Source organism: Eretmochelys imbricata, chromosome 2, assembly GCF_965152235.1.
Source record: "Eretmochelys imbricata isolate rEreImb1 chromosome 2, rEreImb1.hap1, whole genome shotgun sequence".
NCBI lineage: Eukaryota > Metazoa > Chordata > Testudines > Cheloniidae > Eretmochelys > Eretmochelys imbricata.
The window spans coordinates 65,104,789-65,130,059 of NC_135573.1; the positions used below are offsets into that span (position 1 = coordinate 65,104,789).

A 25,271-nucleotide genomic window follows, 5' to 3' on the forward strand; every position below is an offset into this window, starting at 1 on the left:
AATCCAACCACACACAAGCCCACACTTTCATGCAATGACTACTCCTGGGTGAATTCTGCACCTCTGCGCACGCACAGAATTCATGTTTAGCGCAGATTTTCTGCACAGAAAATAGATTCTGCCAAAGAAGTGCTGCAATTCTGCCTTTCTCCCACTAGAGGCTGCTGTGGTGCCAGAACAGCCAGCAGCCAGTTGACTGGCAGTAACGGCCAGCAGCCAACTATGGCCATTACAGCACCCTGTTTGTGGAACCAGGTTAGGTGGCACAGGCTGGGGTTCAGAAGGGCTAGTGGGGCAATAAACTGGGGCATGGACTCAGGAGCTATTGGGGTGACAGCACTGAGCCAAGGGCTGAATGGAAGGGGGGCTGCAGGGCCACATGGAAACATGAGACAGGTGGGCTGCAGAGCCGCATGGGGACAGGGGCAAATGTGCCTGACTGAACGGGAGAAGCTAGAAGTCAGTCAGGTCAGCATGGGCAAGGCTCCCCAACTCCCTAACAATCGCTCCCTCCCCTGCAAAAAACCTGTTCCATACTTCCCACCCACACCCAACAATCCTCTAGGTTCACTCCCTCTCCCTCAGGTTCTCCATTACCCCGGACTACCCCAAGCCTTTGCACTGCTTCTGAGGGGTGTGGAAAATATCTTCGATATTGTAGTTTAAATGAATTACTCAAAGTTCTGTATTAATTTGCCTAGTAAGGAATCTATTTGTCAAAAAACATTTCCTGAATCTTTTTTTTTGGTCTGTATTGTTAGAGATATACTTGCTGACAGGTATTCTGAAATAAATTACGAAAATAATTGAAACTGCCATGATTATATTATGTTAATTATGACAAATAAAATATGCAAAATTTTAAAATATTGTGCACAGAATTCCACCAGGAGTAAACGACTGATCCACCTTGCAATTATTTATTCCAGAAAAATTTGGTTCACTTCCAACTAATTCAGGGCATTCTCAGAAAATCTGTGTAAAAGCAATGTAACTTACCTGCAAAGTTATTCAAGACACACATTTATCATAAGAGTGAGCTTTTTCCTAAAGATTTGTAAAACAAATAGCTGCTGAATTGTCCACAGATAAAGTTATCTTTTTAGGACACTTTTTAGTACCTAGAAAGTAACATATGATTTCAGAATAATCCTCAGCATTCTCAGGTTTCAGAGTAGCAGCCGTGTTAGTCTGTATCTGCAAAAAGAACAGGAGTATTTGTGGCATTTTAGTGTATGTCTACACTACCCGCCAAATCGGGGGGGGGGGGAAGGGGCGGCGATTTATCTTGTCTAGTGTAGACATGATAAATTGATCCCCGAGCACTCTCCCGTCAACTCCTGTACTCCACCACCTTGAGAGGAGCAGGCAGAGTCAACGGGGGAGCGGCAGCAGTCGACTTACCGTAGCGAAGACATCGCAATGAGTAGGTCTAAGTACGTTGACTTCAGCTACATTATTCAAATAGCTGAAGTTGCGTAACTTAGATTAATCCCCCCAGTGTAGATCAGGGCTTAGAGACTAACAAATTTATTATAGCATAAGCTTTCATGGGCTACAGCCCACTCCATCGGATGAATAGAATGGAACATATAGTAAGATAGATAGAGATATATATATATACACACACACACACACACACAGAAGGTGGAAGTTTCCATACAAACTGTAAGAGGCTAATTAAGATGAGCTATTCTCAGCAGGAGGAAAAAAATAAATAAATCTGAGATCCTTATCTCAAAAAAACAGTTTGGCTTTCTAGAGGGATAAAGATATCCAAGTGCAAAATCCAGTGCCCATTCTTCCCATCCTAAATTAGATACACTTGTGCTTATTATGTTGAGGTTGTGAAATTAAAATCCATCCTTTTGAACATATTAAAGATATCTCCTTTAAGTCACAGAAACCAAAAGCTTTTCCTGTTTACTACTGAGATCACTGTGTGAAAACATGAACACTGTTGAGGTCTTCAGGTTTTAAATAAAGCCTACACTTATCTGCAGAAGCAATTTTAGCTTCCTTAAAGGTCATGAAGTCCTGATAAGGGCAACAGGAAACATTTTCCCCTCTTCTTCCACCTAAAGCCACATCTTAAGCAAGGACCTGGTTTAATTCTGTTGCTGCCACATACAAGGGAACTTTGGAGAAATTCCTGATGAACACAAGAAGATACAACACCACTGAAGGAATTGGAAAGAATCTTCTTTCATTGTGGAGGTGTACAGCCAGTTTCTGAAACAGGAACATCTGCTCTCTCAGACACTGAACCTATATTACAACTACAGTGGATGCCAGTTATTAGCAACCTCTCGGTTGCCAGCAAAAAGTTGCCATTCTCTGAAAGTTGCCATTAAGTGAAAGCCTGGAGGCAGGGCAACAGCACAGAAGGTGGCTGCAGCCCAAATGCCAGGAGAGCCCCTGACGGAGATCCAGCATTACAGACTGGAAGGGGAGGCTGCCGGCAAGGGCTCCCAGGGCTTTCCATTGTCTCTCTCTCTGGAGTACAGGTATTGAAGGGTATGTGCTGTTTAGGAAAGAGAGAACTAAAGGCAAAGGTGGTGGAGTAGCATTGTATATCAATGATGAGGTAGACTGTACAGAAATGAGAAGCGATGGAATGGATAAGACAGAGTCTGTCTTAATCACATTGGGGAAGAAAATCACAGACTCCCCTGTGACAGCAAAAATCACATTCGGGAAGAAAGCTACCACAGACTCCCCTGGGACAGCACTTGGGGTGTGCTATAGACCACTGGGATCCGATTTGGATACGGATAGAGACCTCCAATGTTTTTAATTAAGTAAATACTAATGGTAATTGTGTGATCGTGGACTAACTTCCCAGATATAGACTGGAGGACAAGTGCTCGTAATAATAATATGGCTCAGATTTTCCTGGATGCGATAACTGATGGATTCCTTCACCAAGTAGTTGCTGAACAAACAAGAGGGGATGCCATTTTAAATTTGGTTTTGGTGAGTAGGGAGGACCTCATAGAAGAAATGGTTGTAGGGGACTACCTTGGTTCAAGCGATCATGAGCTAATTCAGTTCAAACTAAATGGAAGGATAAGCAAAAATAGATCTGTGACTAGGTTTTTGATTTCAAAAGGGCTAACTTTAAAAAATTAAGGAAATTAGTTAGGGAAGTGGATTGGACTGAAGAACTTGTGGATCTAAAGGCAGAGGAGACCTGGAGTTACTTCAAGTCAAGGTTGCAGAAACTATCAGAAGCCTGCATCCCAAGAAAGGGGAAAAAACTCATAGGCAGGAATTGTAGACCAAGCTGGATGAGCAAGCATCTCAGAGAGGTGATTAAGAAAAAGCAGAAAGCCTACAAGGAGTGGAAGATGGGAGGGATCAGCAAGGAAAGCTACCTTATTGAGGTCAGAACACGTAGGGATAAAGTGAGAAAGGCCAAAAGCCATGTAGAGTTGGACCCTGCAAAGGGAATTAAAACCAATAGTAAAAGGTTCCATAGCCATATAAATAAGAAGAAAACAAAGAAAGAAAAAGTGGGACCGCTCAACACTGAGGATGGAGTGGAGGTTAAGGATAATTTAGGCATGGCCCAATATCTAAACAAATACTTTGCCTCAGTCTTTAATGAGGCTAATGAGGAGCTTAGGGATAATGGTAGGATGACAAATGGGAATGAGGATATGGAGGTAGATATTACGGTATCCGAGGTAGAAGCCAAACTCGAACAGCTTAATGGGACTAAATCGGGGGGCCCTGATAATCTTCATCCAAGACTATTAAAGGAACTGGCACATAAAATTGCAAGCTCATTAGCAAGAGTTTTTAACGAATTTGTAAACTCAGGGGTTGTACCGTATAACTGGAGAATTGCTAACACAGTTCCCATTTTTAAGAAAGAGAAAAAAAAAAAGTGATCCGGGTAACTACGGGCCTGTTAGTTTGACATCTGTAGTATGCAAGGTCTTGGAAAAAATTTTGAAGGAGAAAGTAGTTAAGGACATTGAGGTCAATGGTAATTGGGACAAAATACAACATGGCTTTACAAAAGGTAGACTGTCAAAAAATATGTTACCTTCTCAAAGGAGGAGATCAGGTTGGTTTGGCACAAAGGAAACACAGTGGATCTAATTTACGTTGATTTCAGTAAGGCATCTGATATGGTTCCACATGGGGAATTATTTAGCTAAATTGGAAAAGATGGGGATCAATATGAAAATTGAAAGGTTGATAAGGAACTGGTTAAAGGGGAGACTACGTGTCATACTGAAAGGTGAACTGTCAGGCTGGAAGAGGTTAGTAGTGGAGTTCCTCAGGGATTGGTTTTGGGACCAATATTATTTAATTTATTACTGACCTTGGCACAAAAAATGGGAATGTTCTAATAAAGTTTGCAGATGACATGATGCTGGGAGATATTGCCAATACAGAGAGAGACTGGGATATCCTACAGGAAGATCTGGATGACCTTGTAAACTGGAGTAATAGTAATTGGATGAAATTTAATAGTGAAAAGTGCAAGGTCATGCATTTAGGGATTAATACCAAGCATTTCTGTTACAAACTGGGGACGCATCACTTGGAAGTAACAGAGAAGGAGAAGGACCTTGGAGTATTGGTTAATCGCAGGATGACTAGGAGCCGCCAATGTGATACGGATGTGAAAAAAGCTAATGTGGTCTTGGGATGCATCAGGCGACGTATTTCTAGTAGAGATGAGAAGGTGTTAATACCATTATACAACGCACTGGTGAGACCTCATCTGGAATATTGTGTGCAGTTCTGGTCTCCCATCTTTAAGAAGCATGAATTCAAACTGGAACAGGTACAGAGAAGGGCTACTAGGATGATCCGAGGAATGGAAAATCTGTTTTATGAAAGGAGACTCAAAGAGCTTGGCTTGTTTAGCCTAACCAAAGGAAGGCCGAGGACAGATATGATTGCTGTCTATAAATATATCAGGGAAGGAGAGGAATTATTTAAGCTCAGTACCAATGTGGACACAAGAACAAATGGATATAATCTGGCCATCAGGAAGTTTAGACTTGAAATTATACGAAGGTTTCTAACCATCAGAGGAGTGAAGTTCTGGAATAGCCTTCCAAGGGAAGCATGGGAGACAAAAGACATATCTAGCTTCAAGATTAAGCTTGATAAATTTATGGAGGGGATGGTATGATGAGATAGTCAAAGATCAGTTAATTGCAAAAATAAGGCTATTAGCAGTAAATATGCCCAATGGCCTGTGATGGGACACTAGATAGGGTGGGATCTGAGTTACTACAGAGAATTATTTCCTGGGTGCCTGGACGGTGAGTCTTGCCCACATGCTCAGGGTTTAGCTGATCACCATATTTGGGATCGGGAAGGAATTTTCCTCCAGGGCAGATTGGCAGAGGCCCTGGGGGTTTTTCGCCTTCCTCTGCAGCGTGAGGCATGGGTCACTTGCTGGAAGATTCTCTGCACCTTGAAGTCTTTAAACCACGAGTTGAGGACTTCAATAGCTTAGACATAGGTCAGGGGTTTGTTACAGGAGTGGGTGGGTGAGAATCGGTGGCCTGCGTTGTGCAGGAGGTCAGACTAGAAGATCATAATGGTCCCTTCTGACCTTAAAGTCTATGCGTCTCTCTGCACTCTCTGGAATGCACCCTGCCCTGGCACTGACGGGCCAGGCTTGGCATGTCCCAATGCTTTCTTTGCTGGCTGCAGCCCTGTAAACCTGCCTGCAGCTAGGACTTTCCATGGGGAACGAGGACACTGAGGGGGGGCCACAATGCTGCATAGTTCCTCTTCTTGCCATCTCCAGGCTGCAGACTCAGAGCCAATTAATTAATTACTAGTGGAACCCCTCTTCCAAAGAAGTTGTCAATAAGCAGCACGACAGTTGCTAATATCCAAACTCTATTAATGTTCAAGTCAATGGGACAGAATTGGTTCTTGGGAAAACGTTGCTAATAACCAAAAGTTGTCTTCATCAGGATGGCATCCACTGTATAACCAAAACATATGTGAATGCAAAGTTAGAGGCTCTCTCAAAAGATAGCTGGGATGGAGATACTTATAGGTGAAATGTGGATTACAACTTAGCTGTAAACCCTCATTGTGGTTCAGACACTGGTCCTTGCACACAGGCTGTGTGTTGGAAAAAAAACTATTTGAAGGTACAGACTACTCCCCTTTTGAACTCAGGTTCAAAGACAAGACAAAATAAACTTACAGTTAGGGCCCTACCAAATTCACAGTCTATTTTGGTCAATTTCACAGTCGTAGGATTTAAAAAATTATAAATTTCATGATTTCAGCTATTTAAATCTGAAATTTCATGGTGTTGTAATTGTATGGATCCTGACCAAAAAGGAGTTGGGGGGGGGGGGGGGGGTCGCAAGGTTATTGTGTGTGTGTGTCTGTGTGTGCATGTGTGTGTGCGCGCGCGCAAGCAGGGACTGGGGGAGGTGGTACTGCTACCCTTACTTGTGCACTGTTGCTGGTGCTACCTTCAGAGCTGGGCAGCTGCAGAGCAGCAGCTGCTGGCCAGAAGCCCAGCTCTGAAGGCAGAGCCACCCCCAGCAGCAGTGCAGGAAGGATGGCATGGTATGGTAGTGCCACCCTTACTTCTGCGCTGCTGACTGCAGATCTGGGCCCTCAGTCAGCAACTGCAACTCTCCAACTGCCCAGCTCTGAAGTCAGCACAGAAGTAAGGATGGCAATACCGCAACCCCCCTAAAACGATCCTGTGACCCCCCCTGCAACTTCCTTTTGGGTCAGGACCCCCAATTTGAACAACACTGGTCTCCCCCTTGAAATCTATATAGTATAGGGTAAAAGTACACAGACAACCAGATTTCATGGGAGGAGACCAGATTTCACAGTCCGTGACGCATTTTTCATGGCCATGAATTTGGTAGGGCCCTAATAGCCAGTGGATTCACAACTATACCTGTCCCCTGGCCTAAGCCTGCCCCACTCCAAACTCTCAGTGTACTTCTTTATACCGACTGTATAAGTTATAAAGCAGAATTACACTAACTAAATTCAGAGCCTTCCACAGCCATAACTTGAGCCAGAATATTTAGATATAAACCTGTAGCTACCCAAGTTCAGAAGTAAGTCCAAGGCAACAGAGTAGGAGTTCTCATACTATGGTCTACAGAACACTTTCTGGTAGTCCATAGTACCAACAGAAGAGGAAGAAAATACCACAAAATAGGTGAAGAATTGTAAGGAGGTATTTACAGGAAAATCACAAAAACTGGTTCACAGAATGAAGACACTTATATGTGTGTTAACTTAGTCTTTTTGTTGGTGAATTTTATCTCATGCTACTAAAAAACTAAAGTGTTACTAATTGGTTTTAAGAAACTAGAACTTGAATTAACTGACCTGTCAAAGCCAGCACTGGCATTTCCATCCAAACCCAGAGCATTTGCAAAGTATATTAAGAAAAAAAATCCTACTATGGGTCCCATGAATGGAGACATTTGTGGTGGTTATACTTTCTCTTGCAGAAATTTACTGTTTTTTTAAAAAGGTGATAAATACATACAACACTATTCAGTTGGAGAGTCTCTATTTGGAAATACAGGAAAATGTTGGGTTTGATGCCACAAGCTCCAAGAACAGGAGGGGATTTATTAAAAGAAAGATGTTTTTCTCATTATCTAGTTTATGCAACAAAGATTCTCAAATCACTTATTTCTTACATACTTAGAAAAATATGGGACCTTAAACTGAGTGCAGTTTTTAACTCACTGTCACCATAAATAAACCCCTGAACAACACAAATTCAGGAAAAAGTAACTGAAGTTATATTTTGACAAATTTCAAATAGAAAATAAAAAAAATAAACATATGAATGCTGGAAATATTCACATTTAACAAAAAGTTTAACCAAATGAGGTAACTTGAACTTAGTAAAGGCCACGTGTCTGGCCATCACAAATATGAGAGGTGGGAAAGGAAGGAGACAGAAAAATACATTATCAGTAGTAAGTCTAAGTTTAAAAAAAAATTGTTGAGCACCTCCTGGACAGAATCAAGCAGTGGAGGAAACTCCACAGTTAAAAAACAAACACTCGGCTATAATTAAATTGGTTATTCTCATAATGAAATAAAAATGAATATTAAAAATGCAGCATCTCTCCTTAAATACACAGGAAAAATATATTTCATGTCCATGAAAGGTTCACACCACCACAACATGCTTCAGAGGTACAGCTAGAGATACATTTTATACCTAACACAAGTACTTATTACAGATTTCTATTCCTTCCCATCTTCTCACAGCGTTTTGACTTTGTTCCTGAGAGTTACAGTGCTAAATTCATTTAACAGAAGAAACGGCACAATTTTTAAGAAGTACTTTGAATATAAAAATTTAGAGGAACCAGTGAATATTTAATCTTTACAAAAAATAAATACATTTAAATGTATATACAAAGAACTCATTTTTATTTTGCTTACCGTATCCCATATCTGAAGTTTTATCTGTTTTCCATCAATTGTTATCATTCGAGCACCAAATTCTACACCTGAAGAGATTTTAAGAGTTACAGTGTTACTACCCAAGTGGGAAAAATCTATCCAACATGAAATTAAAACAGGTGGGGTAGACTTAACTCAATTTTGTAACCATAGGAGGCAACCTTGCAGTGCACTTTTACTTTATATTATACTCTAGTTCAGTGGTTCTCAACACACGGCCCAATCAGCACACAGCTATAGCTCATCGGACATTCTCAGGGCCACACAGAGAGCTGCATATACAGCCCACAATAGGTTGAGAACCACTGCTCTAATTGCTTTCCTATATTGCCTTTACTGCTTTAAATGTACACTGCTTTTTCTAAATCTTCCAAAAGACTTAATAAAAAGGTGTTTGTTTCCTTAGTTCAAGTGGGTGAAAAAAACAAACAAAAAAACACACCTATGTGTCTTTTTAGGCTTACAGAGGAAATTAAAGATAAACATACAACCGTACTTATTTTTGTTCTCTATACCTAAGATTGTATTGGAATGCTATAATGTTGATTTTCATTATTTTCTCAAAATATAGATTTATACATGTTTTACATAAGCAAGAAATTCAAACAGACTGAAAGTAAAAATTCTGACCATTTGCAGTTAGTACAGCAATAAAAGCATGAAGTAAATATTGCTACCACTGTATAATCAATATCCTGTAAAGAATTTCATAGTTTCTCACCTGTAAATAGCATTTTTTTGATGGATAGGGTCAATTTTTAACCAGAGAAGTTTGTGCTTATATTAGAATTTAATACCTTGATGCGTCAAAGTAAAATTATAGAATTTTTGAGCACTAATCAAAGTATCTCAAGGCTGCCATTAGCTTCCTCAACTGTAAGTGCTAAGCAGGGATTTGGAGCAATCACATTTTTGAATTGCTCCATTCCAGGTCTGCTCCGGCACCAATAGTGACTGCTCCGACTCCGCTCCGCACTCCGACTCAAATTAATTTTTAACTAAATAAAAAAAGTGCATACTGTAATTTGGAAAGAACATTTTTATTCAGACTTTTAAAACAATTTAAATATCCACAATGGTACAAACTAGAATCATTCATAATTCATTCTGTAAAAAGTTATTGAAGCAATCAAGTTGTCTTTCATAACCTGCAGCAAATCATTTAAAATGAACTTTAAAGCCGAAAACAGTCACTCTACACTAGCTTGAGTTGTTGGCATGCTTGAAGCAATTCTACAGGCAGCTCTGAATGCGGTGTGGTTAGCTGTGAATGGCCTCAAAAACAGACTTAACTTTTAGCCTACCAATAGGCTCCATCGCCTCTCAATCTTCCCTAAAGTTTCTCTCGAATAATGCTTCATTACAATTATGAATCGCAGAAACTCGCCAGTGTCTTTCTTGTCTATCCAATTCCTTTTCGAAGACGTCATCTTCTGAAGAATTGGTGCTTGAATTATCTCCATTTCCCTGTGATGGTTGAAGACGTCTCAGGGATGGACACTCCAACAAATTCAGAGTGGAGACTGAAGCCTGCTATTTCTGAAGGATGTGAACTTCCTGAAACTGCAAATTCGATTGCTGATGACTCCTTTTGCTGTATTTCATTTTCTTCAACCTCTTTCACTGAGTTCAAATGTAGCAACAGATTTTGTTTTTCGAGTCGTCGAGCAATATCAAGGAGCCCTTCCTTTGCCTTTAGTATTTCCCTTGAGGTAAGAAGAATCCGATACCATGGGTCAACATAAACTCCAGCAAGCAAATGAATATTGTCAAAAAGCTTCTCTTTGTGTTTCTGCATGGAGGATAGAATTCCTTCTGCAATTTGTCCACCATTTTATTGCAAGAATTTTGACAGTTTTCGCCATTCCTTCATGAAAACTCCCAGGGTTACATCAACAGCTTGAAGATTCACGGTTGTTTGGTTTGGCTTTGCCAAGAGGTCTCGCAGGTTCTTCACTTCGTCCCATTCAGCTTTTGTGAACTTGAGTTCTCTTGTTCCAGCAGCAGCCACTTGTTCACCGTAAGATTGAAAAACAAGACGCCGATCAATCATCGCAAATGTTGAATCCCAGGTGAATCACAGTATCCAAAGATTGAGTTACCCCATGTAGATCAAGCAGAACACTTCGAATACTTGGGGTTCGTAGTTTGACAACAACTTGTTGAATTTTTGCCAGAAATTTCTTATGTTCTTTGTTCAGTCCATCCCAGATTGCCAACTGAAGAGCATGAATACCACACCTCATCAGTTGGACTTTTGAGTCGTCCTCATGAAGCCATGTTGGAAGTATGAGGCTAGGGTCATTAACCCATTGCACAGCAGCATCCATGTTGAGTTCAATTTAATCCATTCCTTTAGTTCCTTCATCAGGCAAAATAGCTTCAGTTCTGTCCACATCCCTGTTCTCAGAGGTAGAAATGGTTTCATTGTCCTTGCTGAAATTTTTGACGGCACACGTCCCGTTTGCTGCATTGTCAACGCAGATGCTCAGCACTTCCATTTCACTGATCCCAATTTTTTTTAAAATAGCTTTTACTTGACTTTTCATGTACGAAGAATTGTGATGCTCTTCAGTGTCGATTATGTCCAAGGTTTTTACCACAGCTTTATCTTTTCCTTCTTCGTAGTACTGAGCATTGATTGCAAGGAAATTTCTGTTTCCATGGGTTGCCACATCCATTTTCAGGTAGCACAATTTTTGCTCCAAAGCTTTCTTGAGCTCTTCGCAACCAGACTCAGCTGTGCTGACAAGTAAATGACGAACCGCATTGTGCCCCGTCGAAACGCCAAGCTGCCGACCCATTTCGCCTGCAATTTTTTGGAACCCTTTGTTCTTTAGCCTGAAGGTAGTGAGCGGTGTTGAACTCAAGCAAACCATTTCTATCAGCCCTTCACGGAAAGTACTGGCATCCATAGTGACTGTAACCTTTGAGGACTTCAAATATGAGTCAAATTTTGTTTGCTCAATTTTGACTTTCTTATCAGATGAAGCTCTGCAAAAAATCTTTTCTCCAGTTTTCAAAGAGCCAGATGAACGTCGTTTAGCTGTGCCAGCTTTCTGTTTTGCCTCATCTTCCTGGTCCCTTTTTGTAACCAGAGCCGCATAGTTTTCAGGATGGTTAAGTTTTACATGCCGCCAAAGGTTGAAACTTTTCACGGCACTTGCTTCACTTGTCTTGAAGCTACATGGTTTGAGCTCGTTATTCACTTCCTTTTCCATCTTGCATGTTGCTGATTGCTTCTTTGCTTTTCCCAAAAGCCCAAATTTGGGCTTTTCAAATTCAAAAGTAAAGCTGTCGTTGAGATCCTTTTCCGTAAATCTGCTATCAATTATGGGGGGCAGATTTGAATTTTTTTGTTGAAGCCATGGCCAAATCTTCTTGTGCTGCTACCGCATTCAAATGTTTCTTGTTATGATCTTTGAAAAGCAATGAACAAAAGCATTATATTTTTTTATAATGTACCTGCTTGTGATATCTTAACCACTTAAGGTACTTCTAATTTATTTTGGATTTTCTGGACAAAAATGATTGCATTTTCTTTTTACACAAAATTATTATTAAAGTATATTTTAACATGTTTCTTGCAGTTTTAATGAAGTAATAAGTATTTTTAATATACAGAATATAAATTTTTATTTATAAATTGCAAGTTAGGTTTTCTTATGAAATTTTGAGGGAAAATATTAGAAATATTTTCCAAGTTTTTAATATCTCAAAAACGCTTTAATATAGATATATCAATGAAATTTGGTATGTGCTGTAGCGTTAGTATGTGCTATCGCTGTTCTACAACATTAATTGTTGGGAAGTAACGAGGCTACACGTTACAAGGTTGAAAATAAACTTTAACGGGGAACAAAATATTACCACTTGTAGCCAGGGGCAGCCAACAAGTGTTTCTTGAAATATGAAATAAAAATGACCAACCACCAGTTTGGGAGGCCTATGGTTTAAATAATTTTGGATAATGTAATACGGTAGTACATACTAACGCTAAGATACAGACATAAAGTAATGGAATTATATTAAAAGCATTTTTGAGATATTAATCAGAAATTAACTTTTCATCACCTCCTTGAAGGGACTGTAGCTCCTTTAAGCAGAATTTTAGGACATGTGTTCACAGAAACTTTTTTTCTTAAAATGACCTAAGGATTCACCCCCAAAGTTGTGCTAGACATTTTCCACTCACTCTGGATATATCACAAAAATCACTCCTAATTTATGCAAAAATGTTTACTGTATATTTATATGCCTGCTGCATGTGACTTTTCCAGTAAATTTAAAATTACGAACAGTGTTACCAAAAGACCATTGAACAGATGACATATAAAATAAGTCTGCCAGAGTGATACGGGAGCACATACAAATGAACAAACGTACCAGTAACGGGAGCCCATATGAGAAATGAGCTTAAGTTGTTAATATCTCTTGCAATATCTTAATATATCAATAAATAAAAACATTTTTTTTGCAATATACCTGTTTGTGATATCTTAAATGTTGCATCTTGCGTCACACTTCTCCGTAATCGCAGCACTCAGGGCGTCTCATTGATAAATCCTTACAAAAGAAGTATCAACACATACTAATCTAACTATCTAACTAATCTATGTGAGTATATACTCGCCTAACCTTGGCACAAGGGTGGGAGCAGTCTGCAGTGTTGCCGGATGTCTGATAATTATCTGATTCTTTAATATATCTATTAATAAACATATCTCAAAAGCTTTGTAATTTTGTATCTGTACGTTAAATCTTGATTTCGGCCGAAGTGAAAACAACTGTGACACATTACGTAAAGTGGTAAAGTAGATGTTAATATCAATTGTTATACAATCTGAAACTTTTTGGCACCTTTAAGACTTTTGTGCTAAATATAATTCATTTTGGATTGAAAATGGGAAAAAAAAAAACTGGAGCAGTCAAGATTTTCTGTGCTCTGGCTCTGCTCCAGCTCCAGGCAAAAACTTGCAGCTCCACTGCTCTGCGCTCCAGCTCCAGGCTCCGCTCCAAAGCCCTGGTGCTAAGTACCCAAAATAAAAACAAAAAAAACAACCTTGGAGAGACAGTGGTAAAAATGAGATTAGTCTGAAAAAGAAATGAATTCTACTCAAGGTTGGATTAAATTGGCAATGTTTATTGGTGAGTGTAAGGTATAGTGAAAGTGACCATAGTCAAGGAGATATATTTCACTAACAGGCCAGTTTAACAAACACTATAAATTATACCAATAGTACTAACACATCATAACAGCAAAAGATTGATGCTGCCCATCCGAGCAGAGCTATTTACATGTAAAAGAGACTTGTTGAGTGGACATGGCACATCAACAGGATGGGATCTGGGGCATTTCTTCAGTACATAAGCACAGGACTATTTCTTAAGAACAGATGCTTCAACAGTTTTGGTAAATACTGTGGGCAAAGTTTTCAAATTTGGGTGTGAAATTATGCTCCTCAACTCAGGGTTAGGCACCTAAACAGAAGTGACCTTATTTTTAAAGCTGCTGAACTCTCCCTGTCATAACAAAGTCAATGGGTTCTGCAGGTACTCACTACTACTGGAAAATAAGGATTTAATAGTTTAGTTTTAGGAACTTAATTTGAAAATTTTGGCTAGTGTCTGCAGACATGCAAGGGTGGGATTTTCAAAGGAGCTTAAGGAAGTTATACACCAAATCCCACTGAAAGTTGGAACTGTAATACCCAGAGGTACATTTGAAAACCCAGCCTAAGTGTCTTTCTATAGCAGTGATATTCAGACCTCAGTGGTTCAGGAGCCAAATTAGTGATCAACCTCACCCCAAAGAGCCAAGCAGTGTGAAGTCCTTGTTTCATTTACTATATTACTAGATGTTCATATTTAAACAGTATGACAGGGGAAATATTTTTTTTTATAAATATATTGCTATTTTATTAACTACAATTGGTTAACAACATAGTAAAAGCATGCTGGGAGAAAGTACATGTGGGTGGCACAGCCTGAAAATTGTGGTGGGTGGATAGAGTACCTGGGGCAAACTTTTCCCATTCTTTCCTTTCCCCGCCATGCTCCTAAGTTCTGTTCCTATCCCCCATTTTGTCCTTGGATAGGCCCAAACCTTTTAACAACTCCAGATCCCAACCCCTGCCCCCCTCCTGCCAGCAACTGCCTTCCCTCAGGTCTCCAATGCTGGCTGCTGGTGAGATAGGCAGAGCAGGCACTGTAGTCATCATAGGAACCGCAGCTCTTTACCATCACCCAGACAGATACAAGAGAATCCAGATAGCTGCAGAAATACGTGACAGTGTGGCAAATGTGTGAATCTTATTCACGATTTGACATACTTGACAGCCCTGGTCTTGAAAGAAAGATGACAAGAAATCTGCCTCCAAAGACCAAGTCCCAGTTCCTTATTCAACCAGCCTATCTGGTTCCAAAACTAGGGGGAACAAAGCTGCTGCTAAGGCTGACAGTTTGAAGTACTTCAGAGACAGCTGCGTACAATGTCTGGGAGGTCTGTCAAGAGACAGACCATCTTGCACTCTTCTGCTAAAAGAGAAACGATTGTTTGTTTTGCACACGTCAATTTTAAGTACTCCCACAGGAGAGGAGCTTCATTAATCTACGAGAAACTATACAAGAGGGTGGGAAGCAAAAGTGGGTACAGCCTCATGTTGTCCATCCTGTGGAAGGCTGAGCATAACTGGGGAGGCTACCTTAACAGGGACCTTGAAATAACCTGAATTGTAGTTAAAAGATTCTGCAATTTCATTGTTAGCTGGTGCCTGTTCAAGCATAGCCTAAGAAAAACTCATCTGAAGACCAGCCTTGACCACAAGAGAAAAATGACTTCTCATACCATGCATCAGAAGTATCCATCTGCTTCACAGCAGAAAGTAAAAATTTGCACATTTGTTTCATACAAAAAAAGAAAAAAAAAAGTCAGGTCATAGCTAATACATTCCCTCCCAGCTCACTCATTTCATCTAGCTCTCCCACCAACAGACACACCTCACACACACACGCAACCCCCCGCCCCATCATGCCCGTCCAGCTGCGCAACCAGGCCTCAAACCTTGCCCTTCCAGGTGATAATCATATCCACAATTCGACCTTTCACCATCAGGAAACTCTATACAATTTCTCATCTAGTAAACAAAGGTGTCTATTTGTTGAAGTCTGCTTTATTTTTAATCTTAATTTTATGCTCATAGCAAATGGCAGAGACCCCTGGAGACTGAAGTCTAACCCACTGAGCAAATGCAAGCTCTCCACAGCATTCTACTAACGTGCTTCAAGCCTGACCAGTTTCTGTGCCCACTCAATCTATGGCCTTCCTACAGAGGCAACTAAGGAGGTTGCAAATTATGATTGTGGAGCACTTCTGTGATGTGAATATTTACTCACTAGGAACTGGATTATCTTATTTCACATCAGTTATGATACAGGCAGCAGACAGCAAAGACACATGATTTGTGCCACAATAAAACAAATGGCAATTAAGTGAAAGGATATACAACCTGTAACCAACATGCTGAGGCATCTAGCTGTCCATCACCTTTAAAAATAGATCCTTATTTTTAAATACTTTTTCAATAGAATATTTAATAGGAAGAACTTACCAATAGTAAGGTCATGCACTGGTTGAAACCTCTTGTCTGTAAACTGTAACAATAAACATGATTTCCCAACACCTGAAAGAGAGAATATTTTCTTCAAGCAAATTCAAAAACTTTATTTAAGCTGCAGCAATTAAAACCTAATTTATAACTCATTTAAAACAATATATATCAGACAATTTATTATTAGACCCATTTTGATATACAGGCCCTGACATTTGTTTATCCTTGTCATATTATATTATTATATCCTTGTCTTACATATTTTAAGACAACTTCACAAGTGTCTGGAAAGTGACAACCACAATTCGAAGATTAACAGTTAAAATAATACACTTTATCTTTCATTCTCTCACTCTGTAATGTGAACGGCACTTTTCCCTCTCAGTACCCAACGAACAGTTTCTCTATCACTTCCACTTGTACTTTTACCTTTCTCTCTTCCATTTCCCTTCCTTCATGCTGCTTACACACTGCCAGATACATGCCTGCTACCTTTAAAAATGTGGCCAGAATAATCTGATCATCAACCTACCAAACAGAGAAAAAGCAGAGCGCACCAGGGAACTCCAATCCTACAGTGATTTTTGGGGTGTCTGGGATAGCAATCTTGGTGGTGGGGTCAGAACAGAGAGAATGTAATTGAACAGCCTACATGAATGTGACAGCAAAACCACTAGGACTCTTACAAGATTTTGTTGCATTATGGCAGAACAAGGCCATAAGAATGGCACCACAAAGTAGAAGGTCCATAAAAAAAAAAAAAAAATGTACTTAAGTTATATGAAGACATAACGTCATCAGCAGACAGAACTGCTGCCTGCCAACAGTATAGAACACTGACCTTTCAGCTTCCTTTTCTTTAACTTTTACGCATGTCTAGGAAATGTGGTATTTTGCTTTAGTTACATAATTCAGCGAGTTATAACCAAAAATATCAGAAGTATGTAAATAGGTTTGTATAAAACTGAGGCAAATTTAAATGTAAGAGGAGTGAAGTCTCTCAGAAAGGGATAGAGGGAGACAGTTAAGAGGCAAGATTCCCTAGTTAACACTTGGTTGCAGTTTTTCATTAAATTAGTAGTTCATCTTTCCAGCTGGCTAGGGAAAAATATTTTTATTAATAGATTTATAGAGTCATCTGAAATCCTCCAAGCATTTTGCATGTAGGAATCACTTCCTGTTTCCCACCACTTAAACACAACCACCTCTGGCAAGAACGTTTCATCTCACTGACAAAAGCAAATGTACGCATCAGGGTAAAGTATCTTGTCTAATTAAAGCCACAGGAAGACTTTTGGTAGAGTATCCTTGTTGGAAACATAACCCTTCTATGAAATTAATGCAAGCTTAAGATGCAACAGTCCAAAGATCTGGGTCGCTGTCTATATTGCTGAACAAGCTTTCACAAAAGTCTTGTCCTTGTTTCTTTGTAGCAATGTATTTAGACTGAAAATTAAATTCAGACTTAGCTAAACAAAGTGACACTATTAGGCAGTTTAAACCATAGCTTGAAAAAAAATCATTTATGGTAAGTGGGAAGTTTTTCCTGGAGAACATAGGAGGCTCAAGCCATCAATTTCTGCTGAATTTGGGATTACATTTCAAATTAATTAAGTTTCTGAACCTAACAGTTAAGATATCCTTCCAAATTGAATCTAATATAAAACCATGTAGTTTTGTCTTCCTAAATCTGCAGACAGCTGTAGCCACTCTGCTACTGCTCAGACTTACTAAGGAGCAGGAGAATGAAACTAAAGCCTTGTCTACACTGGCAAGTTTGTGCGCAGTAAAACAGCTTTGAGCGCTGTAACTCCCGAGGTGTACACACTGCCAAGCCACTTAGTGCACAGAAACTGTGCAGTTGTAGCGCTCTAAAAAAATCACCCCAATGAGATGCGTCCAGCTTTCTGCACCGGGACCACAGCGCTGCAGCGCCAGCATAGACACTGGCAATTACAGCGCTGCGATTGGCCTCCAGGAGATGTCCCACAGTGCATGTTCACACCTCTCTGGTCATCATTTTGAACTCTACTGCCCTGCCCTCAGATGACCAGCCGTCATCCCCACCCTGTACATTCCTTTTCAAATTTGAAAGTCCCCTTCCTGTTTGCTCGGTGATGTGTGCAGTGGTCTTAGCGCATCCTTCCAGGTGGCCATGCCTGCTCCACGCACCAGGCGATCCCCCCACTGGCAGCAATGCTGAGCTGCTGGACCTTATCAGCATTTGGAGAGAGGAGGCTGTGCAGTCCCAGCTGTGCTCCACCCATAGGAATGATGATGCCTGCAGACAGATTTCACAATGCATGATAGAAAGGGATCATGACCAGGAAACATTGCAGTGTAGGGTAAAAGTGAAGGAGCTGCAGAACGCCTATCACAAGGCACATGAGGCAAACCACGGCTCCGGTGCAGCACCCATGAGCTCCCAGTTCTACAAAGAGCTGGACGCAATACTTGGTGGCAACCCCATCTCCACTGCAAACTGCGGATACTTTGTTGGCTCGCATGCCAGTCGAGTGTGGACAGAGCCAGGAGGAGGAAATCTTGGACGAAGAGGGGGAGAGGGACCCAGAGGCAGAGGATGACTCGGAGGCCAGAAATGCATGCATTCAGGAGCTCTCTTCTACCCCGGAGGAGCCTGGCCAATTACAGCAGTCGGATCTTGGCAAGGCACAAACAGGAGAGGAGGCCCCTGGTAAGTGGATCTGATTTTGTGAACTACTGAAGCGAGTCGTTGAGGGCAGGAGGGTTGCAGAAAGCAGGCTTGTATCCCACCGCATGCCTAGTCTGAGCAGCGGAACAGGCTTTTTATAGACTCCCTCACTTCACAGGAATCTTCCTCAGATCTCCAGGAAACTCTAGTGGAGATACTGGGCAATCCACTGCTGCAGGGTTCCTCGGTAGTGCTGCTTTGTTTCTTGCCCCGTTAATGGTAACTTTCCCACGCCACTGTGCCATCACGGGGCGGCGGGGGGTGGGAGAGAGAAAAGAGAATTGCTACACACAGGTGAGCCACATAGGCACCAGGCGGGAGCCGCAGGCTTGGGGAAGATCCTCCCCTGTTTCACTGCTCACCCTCGCTAGCGAGATATCTTCCATAATGATCACCTCCTGTGGAAAGTGTGGGGACAGGAATGATTATCAGGCCCCCCCATACAGTGCTGGTTCTCCCCAAGAGCCATGTGCCCAGTGTACAGTAGGGTATGGGAAGAGTAATTTACCCTGCCCCTGCAACTACTCACCATTTTGTGGGTCTTGTGGCTAAGGTGTGCTTTCCCGCGGTCAGCCAGTTAGTGACAAGTGTGAGTACTGGCTGTGTTTTAAAGCACTGAATCAGTGTTGTCTGTGTTGTAAACAATACTGCTTCTGTAAAAGGTTGCATTTAAACTTCAAAGAGATGACCTTGGGAGCCGGCCTCCCTCTTTGTTACTGGCAGCAAAACGGCTGCACAGAATTAGAAAGCGGCCAAGAAGAACTAAGGAGGACTTTCTCAGTGAGGTTATGATGCACTCCGCTGCCAAGAAAAAGGAATTGAAGAAGTGGCGGGACAACAAGAAGAGGGACCGAAAGGAGAACGCAGCACACCAGAAAGAAGCCACGGAACGGCTCTTAAATGTTATGGAGCGCCAAGTGGACAGGCTCCAGGAGATACTAGCTCTTCAAACCTAGCAGCTTCGAGCCCACCCTCCCCTGCAGCCACAGAAGTCTTTCCCATGCATCCTCAACACACTGCCAACACACTTATCAACCTCCTGGCTCCACCCACAGCATTCCACTCCTCCCTCCTCACAGTCCAGCACTGTGGACTCGCACTACACTCAACACCCATCCCTCTACAGTTTGGCTCTGCTGAAGTACAGTACCTGCTGCATTGCACTCCAAAGGAGAAGGCTGGGTATGATCTGTAGCCGTCCCAGGACCCCTCCTCCTCTTGAGACCTTCTCTTCCCTCACCCCGTCCCCCTCCCTGCTGATGAATGTTTTCGTGTGACTCTCCCCTTCGGTTGTTGTCTTTTAATAAAAGATTTGTGTTGGTTTGAAAGCAATCTTTATTCTATTAAGTGAAAGCAAAAAGAGCACTGCAAAGCAACATACAATAATGTCAAGCCCCCTTCTTGCATCATGTGTACCAATCACCTCCTAGAATTACAAGCACTGCAATCCCAAGCATAGCAACAAATATCAGTGGCTTTCAGCTTCAAATTGCTGCATCAAGGCATCCCTGATCCTTACGGCTCCACGCTTTGCCCCTCTAATAGCCCTGGTCTCTAGCTGTTCAAACTCAGCCTCCAGGCACTGAGCCTCTGCGGTTCAGCCCTGAGTGAAGCTTTCACCCGTCCCTTCACAAGTATTACGGTGTGTATAGCACCCAGCTGTAAGCATAGGAATACTGTCATCAGCCATGTCCAACTTCCCATAGAGGCACTGTCAGCGGAATTTTAAACAGCCAAATGCACACTCAACAGTCATTCTGCACTTGCTCAGCCTGCTGTTGAACCGCTCCTTGCTGCTCTCAAGTTGCCCATGTATGGCTTCATGAGCTACGGCATTAAGGGGTAGGCGGTGTCTCCCAGGATCACAATGGGCATTTTGACTTCCTCTACAGTGATCTCCTGGTCAGGGAAGAAAGCCCCTGCTTGCAGCTTCTTGAACAGGTCAGTGTTCTGAAAGATGCATGCATCATGCACCTTTCTGGACCAGCCTGCGTTAATGTCTGTGAAATGCCCACAGTGATCCACAAGCGCCTGGAGAAACACTGAGAAATACCCTTTCCCATTAATGTACTCGTGGCTAGGTGGTCTGGTGGCAGAATTGGAATCGCCATTTATTGCCTCTAGGCATTAGGGAAGCCCATTTGTGCAAAGCCATCCACGTCACGCACGCTGCCCTGAGTCACGGTCTTTCGGAGCGGGATGGGATTAATGGCCCTGCACACTTCCATCAACACAACTTCAATGGCCAACTTTCCCACTCTGAACTGGTTAGTGACCGATCGGTAGCAGTGTGGAGGTGCCAGCTTCCACAGTGCAATTGCCACGTGCTTCTCCAGCGACAGGGCAGCTCTCATTCTTGTGTCCTAGCGCCGCAGGGCTGGGATGAGCTCATCACAGTCCCATGAATGTGGCTTTCCTCATGCGAAAGTTCTGCAGCCACTGCTCGTCATCCCAGACTTGTATCACGATGTGATCCCACCACTCAGTGCTTGTTTCCCGAGCCCAAAAGTGGCGTTTCACTGTGGTCAGCACCTCCGGGAATGCCACAAGCAATCTCATGTCGTAGCTGCTATGGATGGCAAGATCGATGTCGCACTCCTCTTGCCGTTGTAGTTTAAGGAATAACTCCATTGCCACTCGTGACGTGTTGCTCAGTGCGAGCAGCATACTGGTCAACAGCTCGGGATCCATTCCTGCAGCCCAAAAGAGGCAGGGCGCACAGTACACAAACTGCTGAAAGATGGTGCCAAATGCAGATGGAAGCACAAGGATTGCTGGGATGGGAAGCAATGCATCACAGGGCACTGGGACAGGACCCAGGATGCTATGCGACCCCCTCCGCCTTCCCACAACTCTTAGCTGCAAAAGAGAAAAAGGGGCTCTGTGGGATAAGTGCCCAGAGTGCAACCTCCAAATAGCGCTGCAAGTGCCGGAAGTGTGAACACGCTATTGCGCAGGCAATTGTCAGTGTGAACATACAACAGTGGTTTTCCTTCTGTGCTCTCTAAGCAGTGCTGTAACTGCCGTCACTGTAACTTTGCCAGTGTAGACATGCCCTAACAAAAAACTCTGGTTAGTTCCACTCTTGCTATTCAAAACCCTGTGAACAGCAGTGAAACTGTCAAAAATCACATCAAACAACAGTCACAAGGGTGAAATGCCTGCAAGGAAACTATTTAAAAACACCATAGTATAGGCTCAAACTAAACACATACCCCAAATTTAAAAAAAAAAAAAAAAAAGTAAGAGCAAAAAAAAAATGCAATCGTAAGTAAGATACATACAGCAGAGTGAACAAGGCGGTTAAGGCAAAAAGGCATCCTTTAAAAATTGACAGGTTTCAGAGTAACAGCTGTGTTAGTCTGTATTCGCAAAAAGAAAAGGAGTACTTGTGGCACCTTAGAGACTAACCAATTTATTTTAGCATGAGCTTTCGTGAGCTCACGAAAGCTCATGCTAAAATAAATTGGTTAGTCTCTAAGGTGCCACAAGTACTCCTTTTCCTTTAAAAATTGGAAGTCATATACTACTGAGAAAAATAGAAAGGACCACACTCTGGCAAGTCAAGCATAGAAGTATAATTAGGCAGGTCAAAAAAATTTGAAGAGCAAATACCAAAAAACACAAAAACTAACAGGTTGTTGTTTTGCTTTTTTTTTTTTTTTTTTTTTAAAAAGTACACCAGAAGCAGGAAGCCTGCCAAACAATCAATCAGTTGGGGCACTAAAGGTGCTAACAGAAAACTTAAGGAAGACAAGGCCATTGAGAAGCTAAATGAAATCTTCGCATCAGTCTTCATTGCAGAGGATGTGAGGGAGATCCCCACATACATGAACCATTCTTTTCAGGTGACAATCCTGAGGAACTATCCCAAATTGAGGTGTCAATACAGGAAATTTTGGAACAAAATAATTAAACAAACAGTAATGAGTCACCAGGACCAAATAGTATTCAGTCAAGAGTTCTGAAGAAACTCAAATATGAAATCACAGAACTACTAACTACAGTATGTAACCTATTGCTTAAATCAGCCCCTGTACCAGATGACAGGCAGATAACTAATGTAACTCTGTTTTTTAAAAAGAATCCAGAGTTAATTCTGGCAATTACAGGCCAGTAAGCCTAACTTTAGCATCAGACAAATTAGCTGAAACTGTAGTACAGAACAAAATTATCAGACACACAGATGAACATGGTATGTTGGGGAAGAGTTAACATGGCTCTTGTAAAGGGAAATCATGCCTCACCAATCTATTACAGTTCTTTCAGAGTGTCAACAAGCATGTGGACAAATGTGATTCAGCTGATATAATGTACCTGGACTTTCAGAAAGCCTGTCATAAGGTCCCACACCAAAAGCTCTTAAGCAAAGTAAGCAGTCATGGGACAAGACAGAAGATCCTCTCATGCATCAGTATCTGGTTAAAAGATAGGAAAGAGAGGGTAGGAACAAATGGTCAGTTTTCAAACTAGAAAGTGATAAATAGGATCTGCACTGGGACCAGTACCGTTCAACATGTTCATAAATGATCTGGAAAAAGAGTAAACAGCACAGATGACACTAACTTATGCAAGATCATTAAGTCCAAAGCTGACTGCAAAGAATTACAAAGGGATCTCACAAAACTGGATGACTGGACAACAAAATGGCAGATGAAATTCAGTGTTGATAAGTGCAAAGTAGTGCACGTTGGAAAACAATCCAAACTCTACATACAAAAATGATGGGTTCTAAAAAGATCTTGGCGTCATCATGGATAGTTCTCTGAGAACATCTGCTCAATGTCCAGCGGCAGTCAAAAAAACTAACTATGTTAGGAACCATTAGGAAAGAGAAACTAAGACAGAAAATATCAGAATGCCATGTCTTGAATGCAATCTAAACATTGTAGCATTAATCTATCCCATGAAGACAAGAAAGTGAAACTAACTAGTGTGTGTTTTTATTGTCAAACTGATTGAAAGGCAAATCACCAACAGCATAAATAATGAAAAGTAAATAAGTTTTCAACATAGTCATTCCATTTTAATTATAGGAAATTTTAGAGGTGATGAATCCTCCCCCCACTCCACATGTTTCTTTGAAGTATAAAGACAACATGAAAGGTTGGTGGGAGGAGGGGGCCCTACTTGTTTTGATGGAAGACTTGGAGACATCATTTGTTCTGCCACCTCAACTAAAAGGGCAAGTGTGCTGAATCTTCAGCCAAGACTTCCTTTTTTACCATATTAGTCGCTCAATCAAGTAGGTGTTTAACATTTTTTTAATTTTTTTTAAGTCTGACTAAAAATCTCTTTTCCTCAACTGCTCAGTTTCCACTCTTGGCTCTTGTGGAGACATCTGACTAGCTCTCCAGTCAGAGAATTTTAGACTACACTGTACCTAAATTTACAATGTAAAACAAGCAGACCACACTTAAAAAAAACAGCCTTTCAGGTGTCTGCCCTTTTTTGTTTACGATGTATCTCAGTGGTGGGCAACCTGCAGTGGCCACAAGACTGTTTGTTTACATTGACTGTCCACAGGCACGGCTGCCCACAGCTCCCAGTGGCTGCAGTTCGCCCTTCCTGGCCAATGGTATGATATGGTATTTTTGGTACAGAATTCCCTCAAAAGTATCAGGGTTCTGTGTGGTGCAACATGGGTGCACGCAGCTGGGGGGGGGGTCCAGGGGGATCTGGATGCACAAGGGCTTCTTGGGTTGTTCTGGGTGCAGGGAGAATGGGCCCCTGCAGGGAAGTCCAGATGAAGGTGGTTAGGGCTCAGCACGGGGTGGGGGGCTCAGGGTGCAGCTGGTTGGGACTAAATGGGATGGGGGACTCCCTATGCCGGGGATGAGGTGGGGTTCTGGGGCGGTCAAAGGCTCTTGATGCAGGGGTGAGGCTCGGCAGGGGGATTCTGGTTGCAGGGGGGGGGGTGAGGCTCGGCAGGAGGGGTTGGGTGGATAGGAGGAGCAGCTCCCCGTACAGTGACCCCTCCTTCCGTAGTTGAGGCGCAATAGGGTAAGAAAGTGGGGGAAGGGGTCAATGTAGGGGAACTGCTTGCGCTGTCTGCCCAACCCGTGCATCTGGATTTCCCCCCCCGCCAAGTCTCTCCCCCTGCACCCAAAACCCCCACTCCACCGAGCCTCACCCCTTGCACTCAGATCCCCCTGACAAATCCCCACCAATGCAGAGTTTCCTGCAGCTGGCAGAGGTTTTTGGGGGTTGATATGACCCAGCCCCGCCTGCTCTGTGCAGGGGAGAGGGAACTCCATTTCCCTCGTCGTCCTCCTCCCATCTCCCCACAGCTGGGACTAATATCCCTGGTCAGCTGGGGCATCCCCAGACCCTCCTTCTTTCCATCTCCTCCCCCACGGTGACTTACCTCTCACCTGCCTGTGCTGCCCAGAAGGGGTGAATGAGCACTGGTGCAGCTTCTCTTTGCTTCCCTACAGAAACCATTTTTCTGCAGGGAAGCAAAGAGAATTTAAGGAAGCGGGGGCTGT

General features: G+C 42.2%; 1 protein-coding gene across 1 annotated transcript in view; it reads right to left on the reverse strand.

Moving 5' to 3' along the window:
- RAB2A (RAB2A, member RAS oncogene family) overlaps positions 1 to 25,271 on the reverse strand; it is an 82,397-nt gene that overhangs the window by 46,412 nt on the left and 10,714 nt on the right. The window contains exons 2-3 of the mRNA XM_077810227.1: positions 16,071 to 16,142; positions 8,440 to 8,507 (exon numbers count right to left, since the gene is read on the reverse strand). Of these exons, the coding sequence (XP_077666353.1) occupies positions 8,440 to 8,507; positions 16,071 to 16,142 (140 nt within the window). The remainder of the gene's footprint in view (positions 1 to 8,439; positions 8,508 to 16,070; positions 16,143 to 25,271) is intronic.